This window comes from Macrosteles quadrilineatus, unplaced genomic scaffold (genome assembly GCF_028750875.1).
Source record: "Macrosteles quadrilineatus isolate MER2022 unplaced genomic scaffold, UCM_ALF_1.0 Scaffold_4__1_contigs__length_99947679, whole genome shotgun sequence".
NCBI classification, from domain to species: domain Eukaryota; kingdom Metazoa; phylum Arthropoda; class Insecta; order Hemiptera; family Cicadellidae; genus Macrosteles; species Macrosteles quadrilineatus.
Window position 1 is genome coordinate 78,671,544 of NW_026542597.1, and position 12,343 is coordinate 78,683,886.

Consider the following 12,343-nt stretch of genomic DNA (forward strand, 5'->3'; position numbering starts at 1 on the left):
ACCAATTTTCTTTCTGAGCCAAACGGAAGGTTTGCAGGTTTTAGAGGCTGCAATCGTTTTGAGTCTAGTGCACATATTTCTCAAAAGATGGTTCTTGCATGTCTATCTTCTGAACAGTGCAGTTTTTGTAGGGCCGAGAATCAATTATTTTCTTATATACGCTGGAGTCCCCATCGGCAATAAGTCTTGCATACCGTACATTGTACATTTCCTCACTCTTTTTGAACCCCTCGCATACTAGAGATGACTCCATACTGGTTGAGCTTTGTTTCATGCTCCAGTTTTTATAGCATGTGTGTTCTTTTGCTGCTCCCCTCTTGTATCAGCTCGAGCACAAGTTGTGCAGTACTTGTTTTTTACGCCAATAAAGAGTACTTTCCGCGTCCGAAATCCAACAATGGCAGCCTGAAAAAAATCCTTTGATTTATTTAGATATATATGTATGTACAGGGTGTTTTTTTTTTTTACTTGCATCTTTATTTATGTAAAAACTGCAATAGATAGAAATATGCAGTTTGCGGGAATAATCTATTTACGTAGGGGGTCCAATTGTTTTGAATTCAACGTTACATTAACATTCCCCCCTTTCCTCTCTGCCACCAACTTTTTTTTAAATAGCAAGGTACTCCTTGTGACATATCAAATGAAAGAGCATGAAGAAATAAATTTTTAATGAAAAAAAATTTAAAATCTGTTCATGAATTTGTGAGATAATCCCATATTCCCATGATCCGTATTTCTATCTATTGCGGTTTTTACAGATGCAAGTTAAAAAAAAAACACCCTGTATGTACTATGTATGTATATACTCATTCTGGTATGTATGTGTGGTATGTTTTATGTATGTACGTACGCTTAGGTGTAGTTTGAGACTATTCCAGGGCTACAGATATACAAGGGCTGGCTCACTCCTTTGATGTTAGCGGGCGCCGCCTGATCCTACTTCCCCTCCCCCGCCCCTCCTTAGTGACGTAGCGCTGTTTAGACAGCGAACACAGAATGTTTGCTTCGGCGCGAGGCGCGACGGTAGCCTAGCACGACAGTGCATAAGTCGCTCCTTGCTCGTCATCTACCATAGATATGCGTTGTTATTACAATATCTATGGCATCTACGCGCATATCAATAATTGTATTTATAATCATGTAGTTTTATTGAGTGACACTGTACAGTATTGTATGTAGAAAAATTGCCGCATGAACCAAAAATGTTTCATAAGATATACAAATTGTTTGAAATACTTCAGTTTTGTTAGGTTTTTAGCATTGTTTTTAAGTGTTAATTCGATGTTTTAAGTAAAAATTTAATTTATTAAAATTTAATTAATTAAATTCAAATTATTTTTTTACTTTATTAAAATTTTTTAAAAAATAATGTGTTAATGTAATTATTATTGTTTAAAGAGTAAGTGAATGCAGGATCACACTCACCACTTCAGATAAGGAAGAATAGTTGGTGCGATATAATCGTTTGCACCAGGCACCATCAGCGACAACTGTAATTAGCGGTACGCCGTCCTTGTCAACCTCGTTGTTTTCCCTCGCTAGCTGAGCCTCCTCCGCCGCTGCCGCTTCCATCTCTGCCGCCGCAGTCGCAGTCCAACCCTCTGATAACTGTTCTTCAGTTTTTTTGAAAGTCTTGTTGCTCATTGCAGGGATGTCGAGAGTGCTGAGGAATTCCTCGAGTTGAGCGTGGCCACCTCCTGTTACGATAGTACCACAAACACAGCTTTGTTCACGTCCATTTCTTTTTCATTAATTTTCTCAGACCAAATAGTCTGTTTGAATTTACACATGGTACATTCAACGACAAACCCATTCCTTAGTCCCTGTCTAACTTCAGACAATACAACCATATTCGAAAAATTACAACCTATTGGGCTATGATTGTCCAACATTTTTATCTGGTCGATAAAATCAGCTATGTTAACAATTCTTCTTCCACTTAATTTGAATTCTTTCTTGTTAGGCGTCTTACTAGGGTTTGCAGATTGTTCTTCCGCTCCATGAGTTTCTATAGCTTGTTGTTCTGCCAAAGCAGTATTCCTCTTCCTGGAAATATACAATTTTTGTCAGATAATTTTCCGACTCAATAATCACATGATATTAGGCTTTAATTCGGTGGTAATTTTTTTAATTGGGTGAGAAATAAAAATAATCCAAAATATGATATATTATGAGTGTGTTTGTTGGCGGTCGCCTCACCCGCACATACACCCGCCAGTCAAGGTCGCTGCTGCCCTTTCAGCTGCCAAGCCACACTGATCCCCTGGCGTTTTCCCGCCTACATTTACCTCAATCGGATTTTTACCGTCAAAGTAATAATGAATTAATATTTCTTGTACCTCCTGTAATTTGGGCGTGTTTTGCAGTCGTGTGGATTTTATAAAGATAAGGAAACCCTCACGAATATTAATTTATAAAATTATTTTCTTATACAATTTTTGTTGATTCTTGAGTCAAGTTCTTAATCCTCATTCTGGTATAAAAATAACTAATAGTTTATTATTTTACAATTCATCAGAATCAAGTTAGTTTAATTTTACTTACTTTCTTCTGTTTATTGCTGCTTCCAAACTAGCAGGAAGTCTTCTTTTCTTCTTCTTCGAAGGATAAAACTTCAAGTGACCCATTTGATAGGTTGCTGAAAATTTTCTAGCGGACTTTGGGTAAATGAACTGCAGACCGTCACCAATATTTCAGCTTAGCCACTATTATATATCTACTAACTACTGTAGGCTATTAGCACTAGGCACTGTAGATAAGCACTAGTTAGAAAAGAACCAATAATCGCATGCGAAATGCGAAGTGTTGCAAAACGGAATGTAAACTAATATTCGCTACTGGGACTGGACGACTCTACTGTTTTATTAAAAAATGCAGTATCAGAATGGTGAGCGTGCCGCATAATATTCTGTATTTAGCAATTCGAAGGTGGTGCTATCCGGCGGGAAAACGCTAAACTACCACCGCACCCCGTGAGACCCGCAACACACGTCGACACAGTTGAAATTGCAAGCTGTTTTATAAATTACTAGATAAAATTTTATAAACGACAATTTGTAAAATATGGTATTGTACTTTCAACGGAAATATGTTGTAGTTTTTATAGAAACTGGTTTTAACCTCCTAAGTTGAGAAATAAATTTTGTATGATGGAATTAGTTTCAGTGAAATAACCTAAATCCTTATGGTAAAATCAACTTTGTAATTCCGAAATAAAAAATTAAAAAAATTTTTTTTTGACACGTGTGACATATCAAATTGTACGTAAGATAAAACCTCACAATAGTACAATAAACATTTTTGGATAATATGACGATTTCGTGTAGTAGCATTGGTTTTTTATCCTTGGTCCATGCTAAACTGAGGAGCAGAGCGGTGAGCGGCCCGGTTCACTCCCGCCGGCTCTTAACTCTGTGAATTAGTTTGGGTAGCCCGACCATTCTCTGACAGACAAGTGCATCAGGTTAGTTGGCGTGCATCGGTAGCATGAGTTTTGAGCGACCGCTCATATTGGGTCTCAGGAGACGTGATTTCTAGGTAAGTTCAATTAGGATGCATTCCAACATCCAGGACACTGAACTCCAAGACCACTCTTCTTGCATATGAAGAAGTGGCTGGGATCTCAACGGTTGTTTGATGATGAAGAACTGAAAGATGCAGTCACAGACTGGATCATAGCACAAGCAACAGATTTTGTCACCAAATTTTAAAGCTTGTAAAAATATGCCTTAAGTGATTAAATGAGTATGTTAATTATGTTGAAGAATAAAGGAAAGATGTTGTTTTGAGATGTACACAACATGACAAATTGTATAGTTTTACTCACATAACAGAACGGAGGTTACTTTCTAAACAGCTCTCACACATTACTCTTACCTTACTGAGGATGTCCTTAGCCATGTCATAGAGTATTGTGTCTTGAGCACCAGAATCACCAGAAGACACTCCTCCCTGTAGCTGTAGCATTGTGTTGAACAAACTCTTGGTGCTCTGCAGGTCTCGAGTGATGCCTGCGTTCCAGTGAAGCCCAAACACACCTGGAGTGGGCATCGTTGGTAGCTCCTATAACAAGTAACACTTGAATATGAAATACACAATATACAACATCGGGGACATAAATGTAATGGGTAGCAAACAAAATTTTAATTATATATTACATGGCTATTTGAGCCAACCACGAGAGACAGTTTAAGTTGTCAAAAAACTCTAGTTGGCACAATGTACTTAGGTTTGTCTTCTAAAAATAGATGTCCACTACACAAAGCTAAATCCTATGCAAAATCCAGCTTTACTCATCTAACAAACACTTTGGAAATTGGAAATCAAGAGTCAATCATTGATTGTTGGTTTCATAGGCTGACACACATGATGGATCATCTGCCATCCTCCATCTTAACCTCTATAAGTTATATCTATCCATCCCAGATTGAAAACAATTAAAACGTTTCCACTGCTTGCATAAAAGATTCTTTCACCCCAATGGCAGATCAGATCTCAGGGATCAGTTTTGACCCTTGAAGACTCCTAAGGGAAGTTAAAATGGTATAATATTACCTGTTTCCATCTGTGATCCTATATTTGTTGTATAGAGCAACCGGTTTCAAGGCTATAACCTCATCTTCAGGCTCTTGTTGTCACTCTTGCGAGATCGTCGAGTTTCATAAACACACAAAAACACTAACATTGAAATAAATAAACACGAGACATTGACAGACGAAGACGATTAACATCGATTACTTCATCTGTCAATGTCTCGTGTTTATTTATTTCAATGTTAGTGTTTTTGTGTGTTTATGAAACTCGACGATCTCGCAAGAGTGACAACAAGAGCCTGAAGATGAGGTTATAGCCTTGAAACCGGTTGCTCTATACAACAAATATAGGATTACAGACGGAAACAGGTAATATTATACCATTTTAATATTCAAGAAGTGATCCTGGACCAAATAACATCAATATGATCCTAAGGGAAGGACAAAACACCATGAGAAGAATTTGCAAGTATTAAAACAACATGCTTCCTAAGGAGGAATGTTGCATGAGTATCTGAGGAGCTAGTATCTTACCATACTCCTTTTAAGAGTATTTCTTTTGCATCTGGTGTCAGGTGTAGTTATACTGCACAAAATCAAAAGCCCAGAAGGAGTGGTATTAAGTTAAAAAAAAAGAGTAAGCTTACATTTGCATTGGAAGACCTAATGATCCCCACTCAGTTAGTTATGCAAATGAAATACTTTATGCTCGGTGAACGATTCGTTGAATATAGAGCGAGAAAATCTAACCAATAAATAATCTGAACACAATGAATATCAAACTCAAAATATTTAAACTTTGAGCTCCTGAAGCTCATCCTATCCTCAAGTAGATTTGCTCTCCCTTTCAAAAAACCTCAACATAAAGTCACCACATCCTAATACTCATTCACATACTTGTACATCTACAAACTCACTTGTATAGCATCAATGAAGTTGGAGTATTCAAAGCGCTCAGGCACAGCGTACTTGTTGATGATGTCGCTAAAGCGATAGTTGGTCGAGGATATAACCTGGGTATTGCAGTAGTCAAGCAGGATGGTGTTAAGAGCTCGACGGTCCCAAGCGTCCGTCACACGACCACCGTAGTTACACTCACCCGTCATGTACAAGATGGCGGCAAACGGCACATCCTCGTACTCATTGATGAACATCTGACAGAAGCAGCAGGATATGTTAGTAAAAGATTTTGTACTACGTTTTAATGAAAAACTTTTTCTATGCCAATAAATTAACAAACATATCCTCTTTTGCTTAGTTTCTTTCTCAGATCTGGACAATGACCTCTCCATCTTCTCCTATAGTTTCATACTTCCCCTTCCTCCATCATCTACCAGCTAATTTCTATCTTCTACACATCCCAATTAATTAATTATTATCATAAGTTTGCAAAGCTCAAATTTTAAATATATGACATTGTATCTATATAATAGCTGACACATCTTTAGGTAATGATTTACTACATAATCTACCATTTTCATCCCAAATTTAAGACATTGCAAAGTCAACATAACCTAAAAACTAACCTGTAATTGCTGGATGGAAATTAGATAGTCAGACTCATTAAACTCGTAAGGAATGTTCCACCCAATAGGACCAAACTTTCTACGTTCTTGAACAACAGCATGGAAGAACGTAATTCCGTAGAGCAGCCTAGAAAACATCTTGTCCTTGCCAGGGCAGCCATGGAAGAATGTCATGTCCCTGACAGGATCGGACGTGTAGCTGCGCAACATGTTGAGTTTCAGCCCTGTTGGCGCCTCGTTTGTCATCTTGACTCCATTTTGCAGAATGGAAGGTGGAAACTGAAAACAAATTAACATAATAAACTAATGGTGTTCGGGTTTGTGAAAAATCAATGTATTAGAGTCATAAAGTGGTGAATGAAAATTTCTTGTCTTTAGTGCCAATCTACCTGTAAGTGTTACAACTAATTGAGATTGGGACACGACGACACATTTGAGCCCAAATATGAGCTATGGATTGAGATTATTGGGCTTTAGTAAGGGTCCTGCCTGGCTATAGAAACAGTCCTGGTCTTAGCCAGTAAACAAAGCTACACAATGCCTCTAATTTCACTTATCCTCCATTGATATTGAAATATGCCAATTGCATCCCCATATCAAAGGTATCTAATAATAATAAACTAAACAATGAAAGTAAGGCCTAATGCATTATCCTTCAAATAAGCTATGCAGCAATTCAAGCATCAAGAGGCGAATACTTATGAGTACGAGCTTGTTTTGTTTCTTCCTTTTATGATACATTCTACTTGACATTTTCCCTCCTAAGTGTTGAGCCCATTTCAATGTTTAAAATGCAAAGAATACTAATCCTTATATATAATACGTGAAGGTGATTTCTATGAAACACTTCTCCACCGTTAATAATGGACGGATTTGTATAAACGATGTGTCAAAATTAAGTATTTTTTGTGTAGACACCCCCTTTCACCAATTCCTGTAATAAAAGTCCTCGGGCTTTGCCCCACAGGCCATTACAATCCCATTGTATTTCTTATGAAGAAAACATTTTGTTTACTTAACAGACAAATAATTTGTATTAATTGCATACTAAAACAGCTGTTCATAGTAAACATTACCATAGACAATTACACACACAAGTTTGTTTTCAGAGTGTGTTCATTTTCAGTTTCGATAACTGGAGAGGAGTGATTAATTACATTATCTTTGAGCTAACTCTTCGGGAATTATGACTGTTATTCGTTGTGAAATAACACCTGTAATACTTTGTAATTGCTTGAATTTGAGCAACATGTGCACTAGTGTTTAATAATCAGTGTATTAATAGCTTAAAACTTCTGTCAAATTAATCCTGAACAGTGTGAGCCAACCTCAAAGGTTTCAAAGAATGTTACAGCTACAATCTAGCCAAACAGGATGGCTTTTCAGGTCTGCTACTTGGTCTACATCACCTGGCCATGCTTTGCATTGTTTACGTCTATTCCATACGGCCGTCAAGTAAGTGTACCTTATCAGTGGGATAGCTGGTGAGCCACAGCCGGAAGTCCTGAGATGTATTGGAGATGTCCAGACTCTCACAGATATGATCCAGAGCAGACATCCAAGACACGGCCAGATGACAGTTCTGCAGACAGACCCATCCCCCGTCCTTCTGTGCCGTGTGGATCAGCCCAGCTGCTATCGGGCCCTGGGTCATCAAGTGTAATCAGTGTAAGGTAGAGTCTCGAATACTCGATCTTCAATTATCCAACCTTCAATCTTATAGCCCCCGTTCACTTGGGGCGAATTTACAAGCTACACGTCGGCTTTTTTACACGCAGCTAGTAAAATAGCTCAGTGTGAACGACGTACTCGCTCAAAAGCTGCTTGTAAAAAAGCTCTGGAATAAATTGACGCTGCCGCTACTTTACACGCCAACTCGCCAGCTTTTGAGCAAGAAGGCGTGTAAAGTAGCCCAGTGTGAACACATCAGTTGCTTGTATTTGTGCGCTTGTTATTCAAATATGTCGGAGGATTTGGTTCAAGCTAACTACTAAGCGAGTGGAAAAAGCATCGTGTGAATGACTACAAGCGCACTCGCCGGCGTCTTTCTACTTGTTTGCTAGTTGGCAAGTGGACAAGCTCCGTGTAAACGAATACAAGCACACTCGCCAACTCGCCGGCTTCTTACACGCTGGCAAGTAACTTGTAAACTCGCACCGTGTGAACGAGGCTTATCCATCCTTGCCGCAGCCGGTTTAGATGAGTTACGCGTCGGCCGTCAACTCTTAATTTCCACAACCTCGCCCACAAAATTCATGGTAGTCAATCGTCCACAGCTCGAGACGGTTATTGTAAAAGGTTGAAAAACTGAAGACCAGTATAAAACCTTATTAAGCAACTTGTTTGGGAAATATATATGAAATGTACAGGGCCAAATTTGACTTGAGGTCAGAATGCCTGGTAGGCCATCGATGACCGCTTTATAGAAAACATGGATTTTAATTATGTAACTACATCACATTACAAGATCATTAATTTAAGTTCACTCAAAACCAACAAAAAAAATTTCACAAATTTTACAACTATTGAAATTTTAAAACATCAAAATTAATTTCTAAAAATATATAGCGGCAAGTCTAATGAAGAAGTCCCAACGTTTAATACGTTCTACAAATACTGTTTCCTTACTTCAGTCACTTTCCTATTGTAAAGTATTAAGACAAAATACATAGTAAATTGCAGTAAATTTGCATGATATTTAGTGTCAAAAAAGTCAAATATTTCAATACCTATTTGGTAGGTATTAGCTTAGTCTAGCAAAAAGAACTTACTTGTCTAAACCATGTAAAACCCAGCCCAGATCATACCTGTCCTTGTCCAAGAGAAATCGACTGAAACTTTGCCCCGAAACCTTTCTTTGCGGCAAACTGCATGAGTCCTGCAATAGGGTCGACGCCCGGGGAGAGGATGAAGATAAGAGGCGAAAGACAGTTGGAGTCACTGTAGGATTTGGCAATGTCAAACGGAGGCGGCTGTACGAACCTCGGTCCGATCTCTTCTTCTACACATCGTATCAACAGGGGCACCACCTGCGGATGTAGCCTACAGTAGTGAAAAAGTTGGAAGAAAAACTGGCAGCTTAAAAGTAATGTTTCGCTAGGATTTTGGATAACATTTTATTTATACGACTCCGTCACGCCACAGTGGGTATTTGAAGGTGAAGAGAAGAGAAGGAATAAGAGCTCATCATTAATTATTCATTAATTGTTTAATGAATAAGAGCTTTGTTACTGACTAAGATATTTGGTTCTATATGGGAACGACCGTATATTAAAAGCCTAATATAAAATAGCTGTCACAGCTGTCAATGATCAAGGTCAGCTGTGTCCCATTTCGAACCATCAAAAAGCTTTTGACTTTTCTTAGAATCGAACCAGCCACCTTTTGATCACTAGACAAGCACTGTCCACTCAGCTATCCAGGTGTATTTCGGTTAACAGCTGGCTTAACATAGACTTAGATATGGCAGCTGAATTTTAAATAAATCTATGTTCTACAGTTTGTTCTTGAATCTTTACTCCACACTGTCAGGAAAAAGAAAGCTAGCAAAAAAAATAGCAAAAAAAATGTACTCTCTAATTAATTACGGTTTTCTTAGCAAAAACAAGCCACACAAATAGCATTTTTGTGACTTTCATGAACTATACACCCGGCAAGGAGATTTTATTGTAATTTAAAAAAAATGCTTCCTAGCCAAATCTTTCAGAGAAATCCTTTGGAAACTACATACATTTAATAAATTCTAGTAATGATTCTCATTCAGAATCAAGATACTACCTTATCAGGTCTGATCATCCTGATGACAATCAGTTTGTGGAAGAGGTTCAGGGAGGAATCCCAGGGAGAAGGAAGAGGTTCAAGGTGAGGTTCAGCGGAATCATACAGCTTTTTCCACGCAGGGAGGTTTGCGGTAAAACTTTCCTTAAACCCTTAAAATCACAAATAGTTAGATTCAGGGAAGTTCTTTCATTATGACATTTTATTTAACACTTAAATTTATATTAACATTATTATAATTTGTTGTTTCTTACCCTGATTTCAAATTAAATAAAATTCAAAAGATCTAGAGAGAAATTTGATTTTAAGACTGAAACAGTGATAGTTTGGCAATAGTATATGACAGAACTTTATAATCACTGGGGTGAACATGAGTGGCATGGGAGCCTGGGCCCCTGAGTTTCTAGAAAAATTATTTAAATAAAATTAGAAGTGTTTTTGTATTTTGAATATATATTCATTTAAATTCCTTTAAATATTTTGAGTCTACAAGGTTATGATGATGTAATGTGTTTCATCAGCTGCACTAAAATGTTTTGTGACAAGAAAGTAGAATTTCATTTAATATTTTCTGGAGAATTTAACAACGTTGAAGTTTAATTTTTGTAATGAGACTTCCAAAACATATTATTTACAAGGATTGGCTCCCATCCATAATCAAATCCTGGTTACGCTATTGCATATGATTGACAGTAAAATTTTCATTTTGTTTTCTATTCAGAAATATATATTTTTATTCTATATTTTAAAAATCTTTGAGGAAAACAAAGTTTATAAAATATACTTTTTTTACAAATTAATAATTAATTGTATTTGTATTTAAAATTAGTACAAGAAAATTATAGGGTAAAGTAATTTGTAACATTGTTTAAATTAGTTCCTTTGGTACAACTTACCTTTGAAAGCAGCAAGGCTTGACACACGACAAACTTCGTCCCACGATTTGTCAACAAGCCATGCCGAAGCTGGGTTGAGTAAAGGGTTTTCCAAACCAACTCCTCCCGTCAGTAGGAAGTTCAGTTCACTTTTGAGAAGTTTCCCTTCTGCACTGAAAATCAAATTGTTATTTTGATTAGTAAAAAGCTTCCAACACATAAAAACTTCTTTCTCTTAATTTGGTATTTTTATAAAACTCACAGTTCTCGCAGAATGACTTGGGATGCAACAGTTAAGTAGCTTTGTTACGTAATAATTATTGTATATTCTCTCGTATGGATAATTTAAGACCTAAATAGTCTAATTACCACTTTAATCTTTTCTCAACAGTTTACTCTACATATCATTTTAGGTTTGATCTAAATAGCCTAATTTATGGGGAATAACTGCAATTTTTGTCCATTGTGATGGGAAATGTCCGTGATAAACCTTTGAACAACAACTGCAAATAGATTTTTTTATTACAAATTTAGTTAACAACTTTATACTTACATCATGATACTGGTGCACAATACAAAAGAAAACAGAATCTTGTCCTTTTCAAACAGAGAGCGACAAACATTAGTGTAGAGGTTGTGAGTGAACTTGTCCTTCAGAAACTCCAATCTCTTGGACAGCACTTTGGACTCGTTCCTGAAATGGTCAGAAATCAGGAACACAAAAACCAAACTCATATTTACCAAACAGATGCCATACTCTTGAGCCTTCTAGTTTGTTTGGACATTTTTTTTATCCTTCAAATTTTTTTCAATTTCAAAAATATTTTTCATCAGAAAAGATAACCAGATCTAGTTCATTTTGAAAATCTGGATCCTTCTGAACTCTTGTAACCCTAACATTAATCTGTGCATGTTGAAGAAAGCAATTAGAGAAGATAATCATTACCGTATTGCTATCACACACTGTTACATGTAAGATGTAGATAAAAATATTTAATTTTGATGTATTAAGGAACGCGGCAGCGTTCCGCCCCGCCAAGTCCCCCAGCGGTACACAGCTGCTGCAGTGTATATATACATGACGTGACAAAGTGGCTTTTTTACTCGTCTATAGCTCAGAAGAAACAAAAGCTATTAAAATAATTATTCATCTACTGGATAGGGGCACTCATTCTCAACAAAATTAAAAAAAAAATTTAAAAAACGGTTCTGTTTGAGCCAAGAAAAACTAGTTTGAAAATTCACAAATTTTCCGTGTTCTCCTTTTCCTCCTCCTTCTCCTCCTTCTCCTTGAATGTTGACGGACCTACATCCCAAACCAATTTTAATGTTTTTTATGTTGTTTGAAAGCCCTTAACGTGCAGATGTGCCTTTTGAGGGTCTCAAGTCGGTGCGTTGACCCATAAACCCTTGGCAAGCCCTCAAAGAACGATTTTGGCCCATTTAAATAACATGGAATTAAAATCAAAACAAAAGAAGGACCAGCTGCGATTAAATCTCAATTAATTTAAATGTTAGAGAAATTCATAGGAACAGCTGAAAAATTATTTTAAAACTTTTATAAAGTATTTTTTTCAGGTATACCGAATGATTTGAACTACTTACTATATAAAATTACTTAGTGATATTC

General features: G+C 36.9%; 1 protein-coding gene across 1 annotated transcript in view; it reads right to left on the reverse strand.

The window, feature by feature from the left end:
* Positions 1-12,343, reverse strand: part of LOC128991487 (dynein axonemal heavy chain 7) — an 80,017-nt gene that overhangs the window by 9,601 nt on the left and 58,073 nt on the right. Inside the window, exons 48-55 of the mRNA XM_054414407.1 lie at positions 11,267-11,407; positions 10,735-10,886; positions 9,839-9,990; positions 8,869-9,090; positions 7,527-7,706; positions 6,062-6,340; positions 5,453-5,689; positions 3,880-4,065 (exon numbers count right to left, since the gene is read on the reverse strand). Coding sequence (XP_054270382.1) covers positions 3,880-4,065; positions 5,453-5,689; positions 6,062-6,340; positions 7,527-7,706; positions 8,869-9,090; positions 9,839-9,990; positions 10,735-10,886; positions 11,267-11,407 — 1,549 coding nt within the window. The remainder of the gene's footprint in view (positions 1-3,879; positions 4,066-5,452; positions 5,690-6,061; positions 6,341-7,526; positions 7,707-8,868; positions 9,091-9,838; positions 9,991-10,734; positions 10,887-11,266; positions 11,408-12,343) is intronic.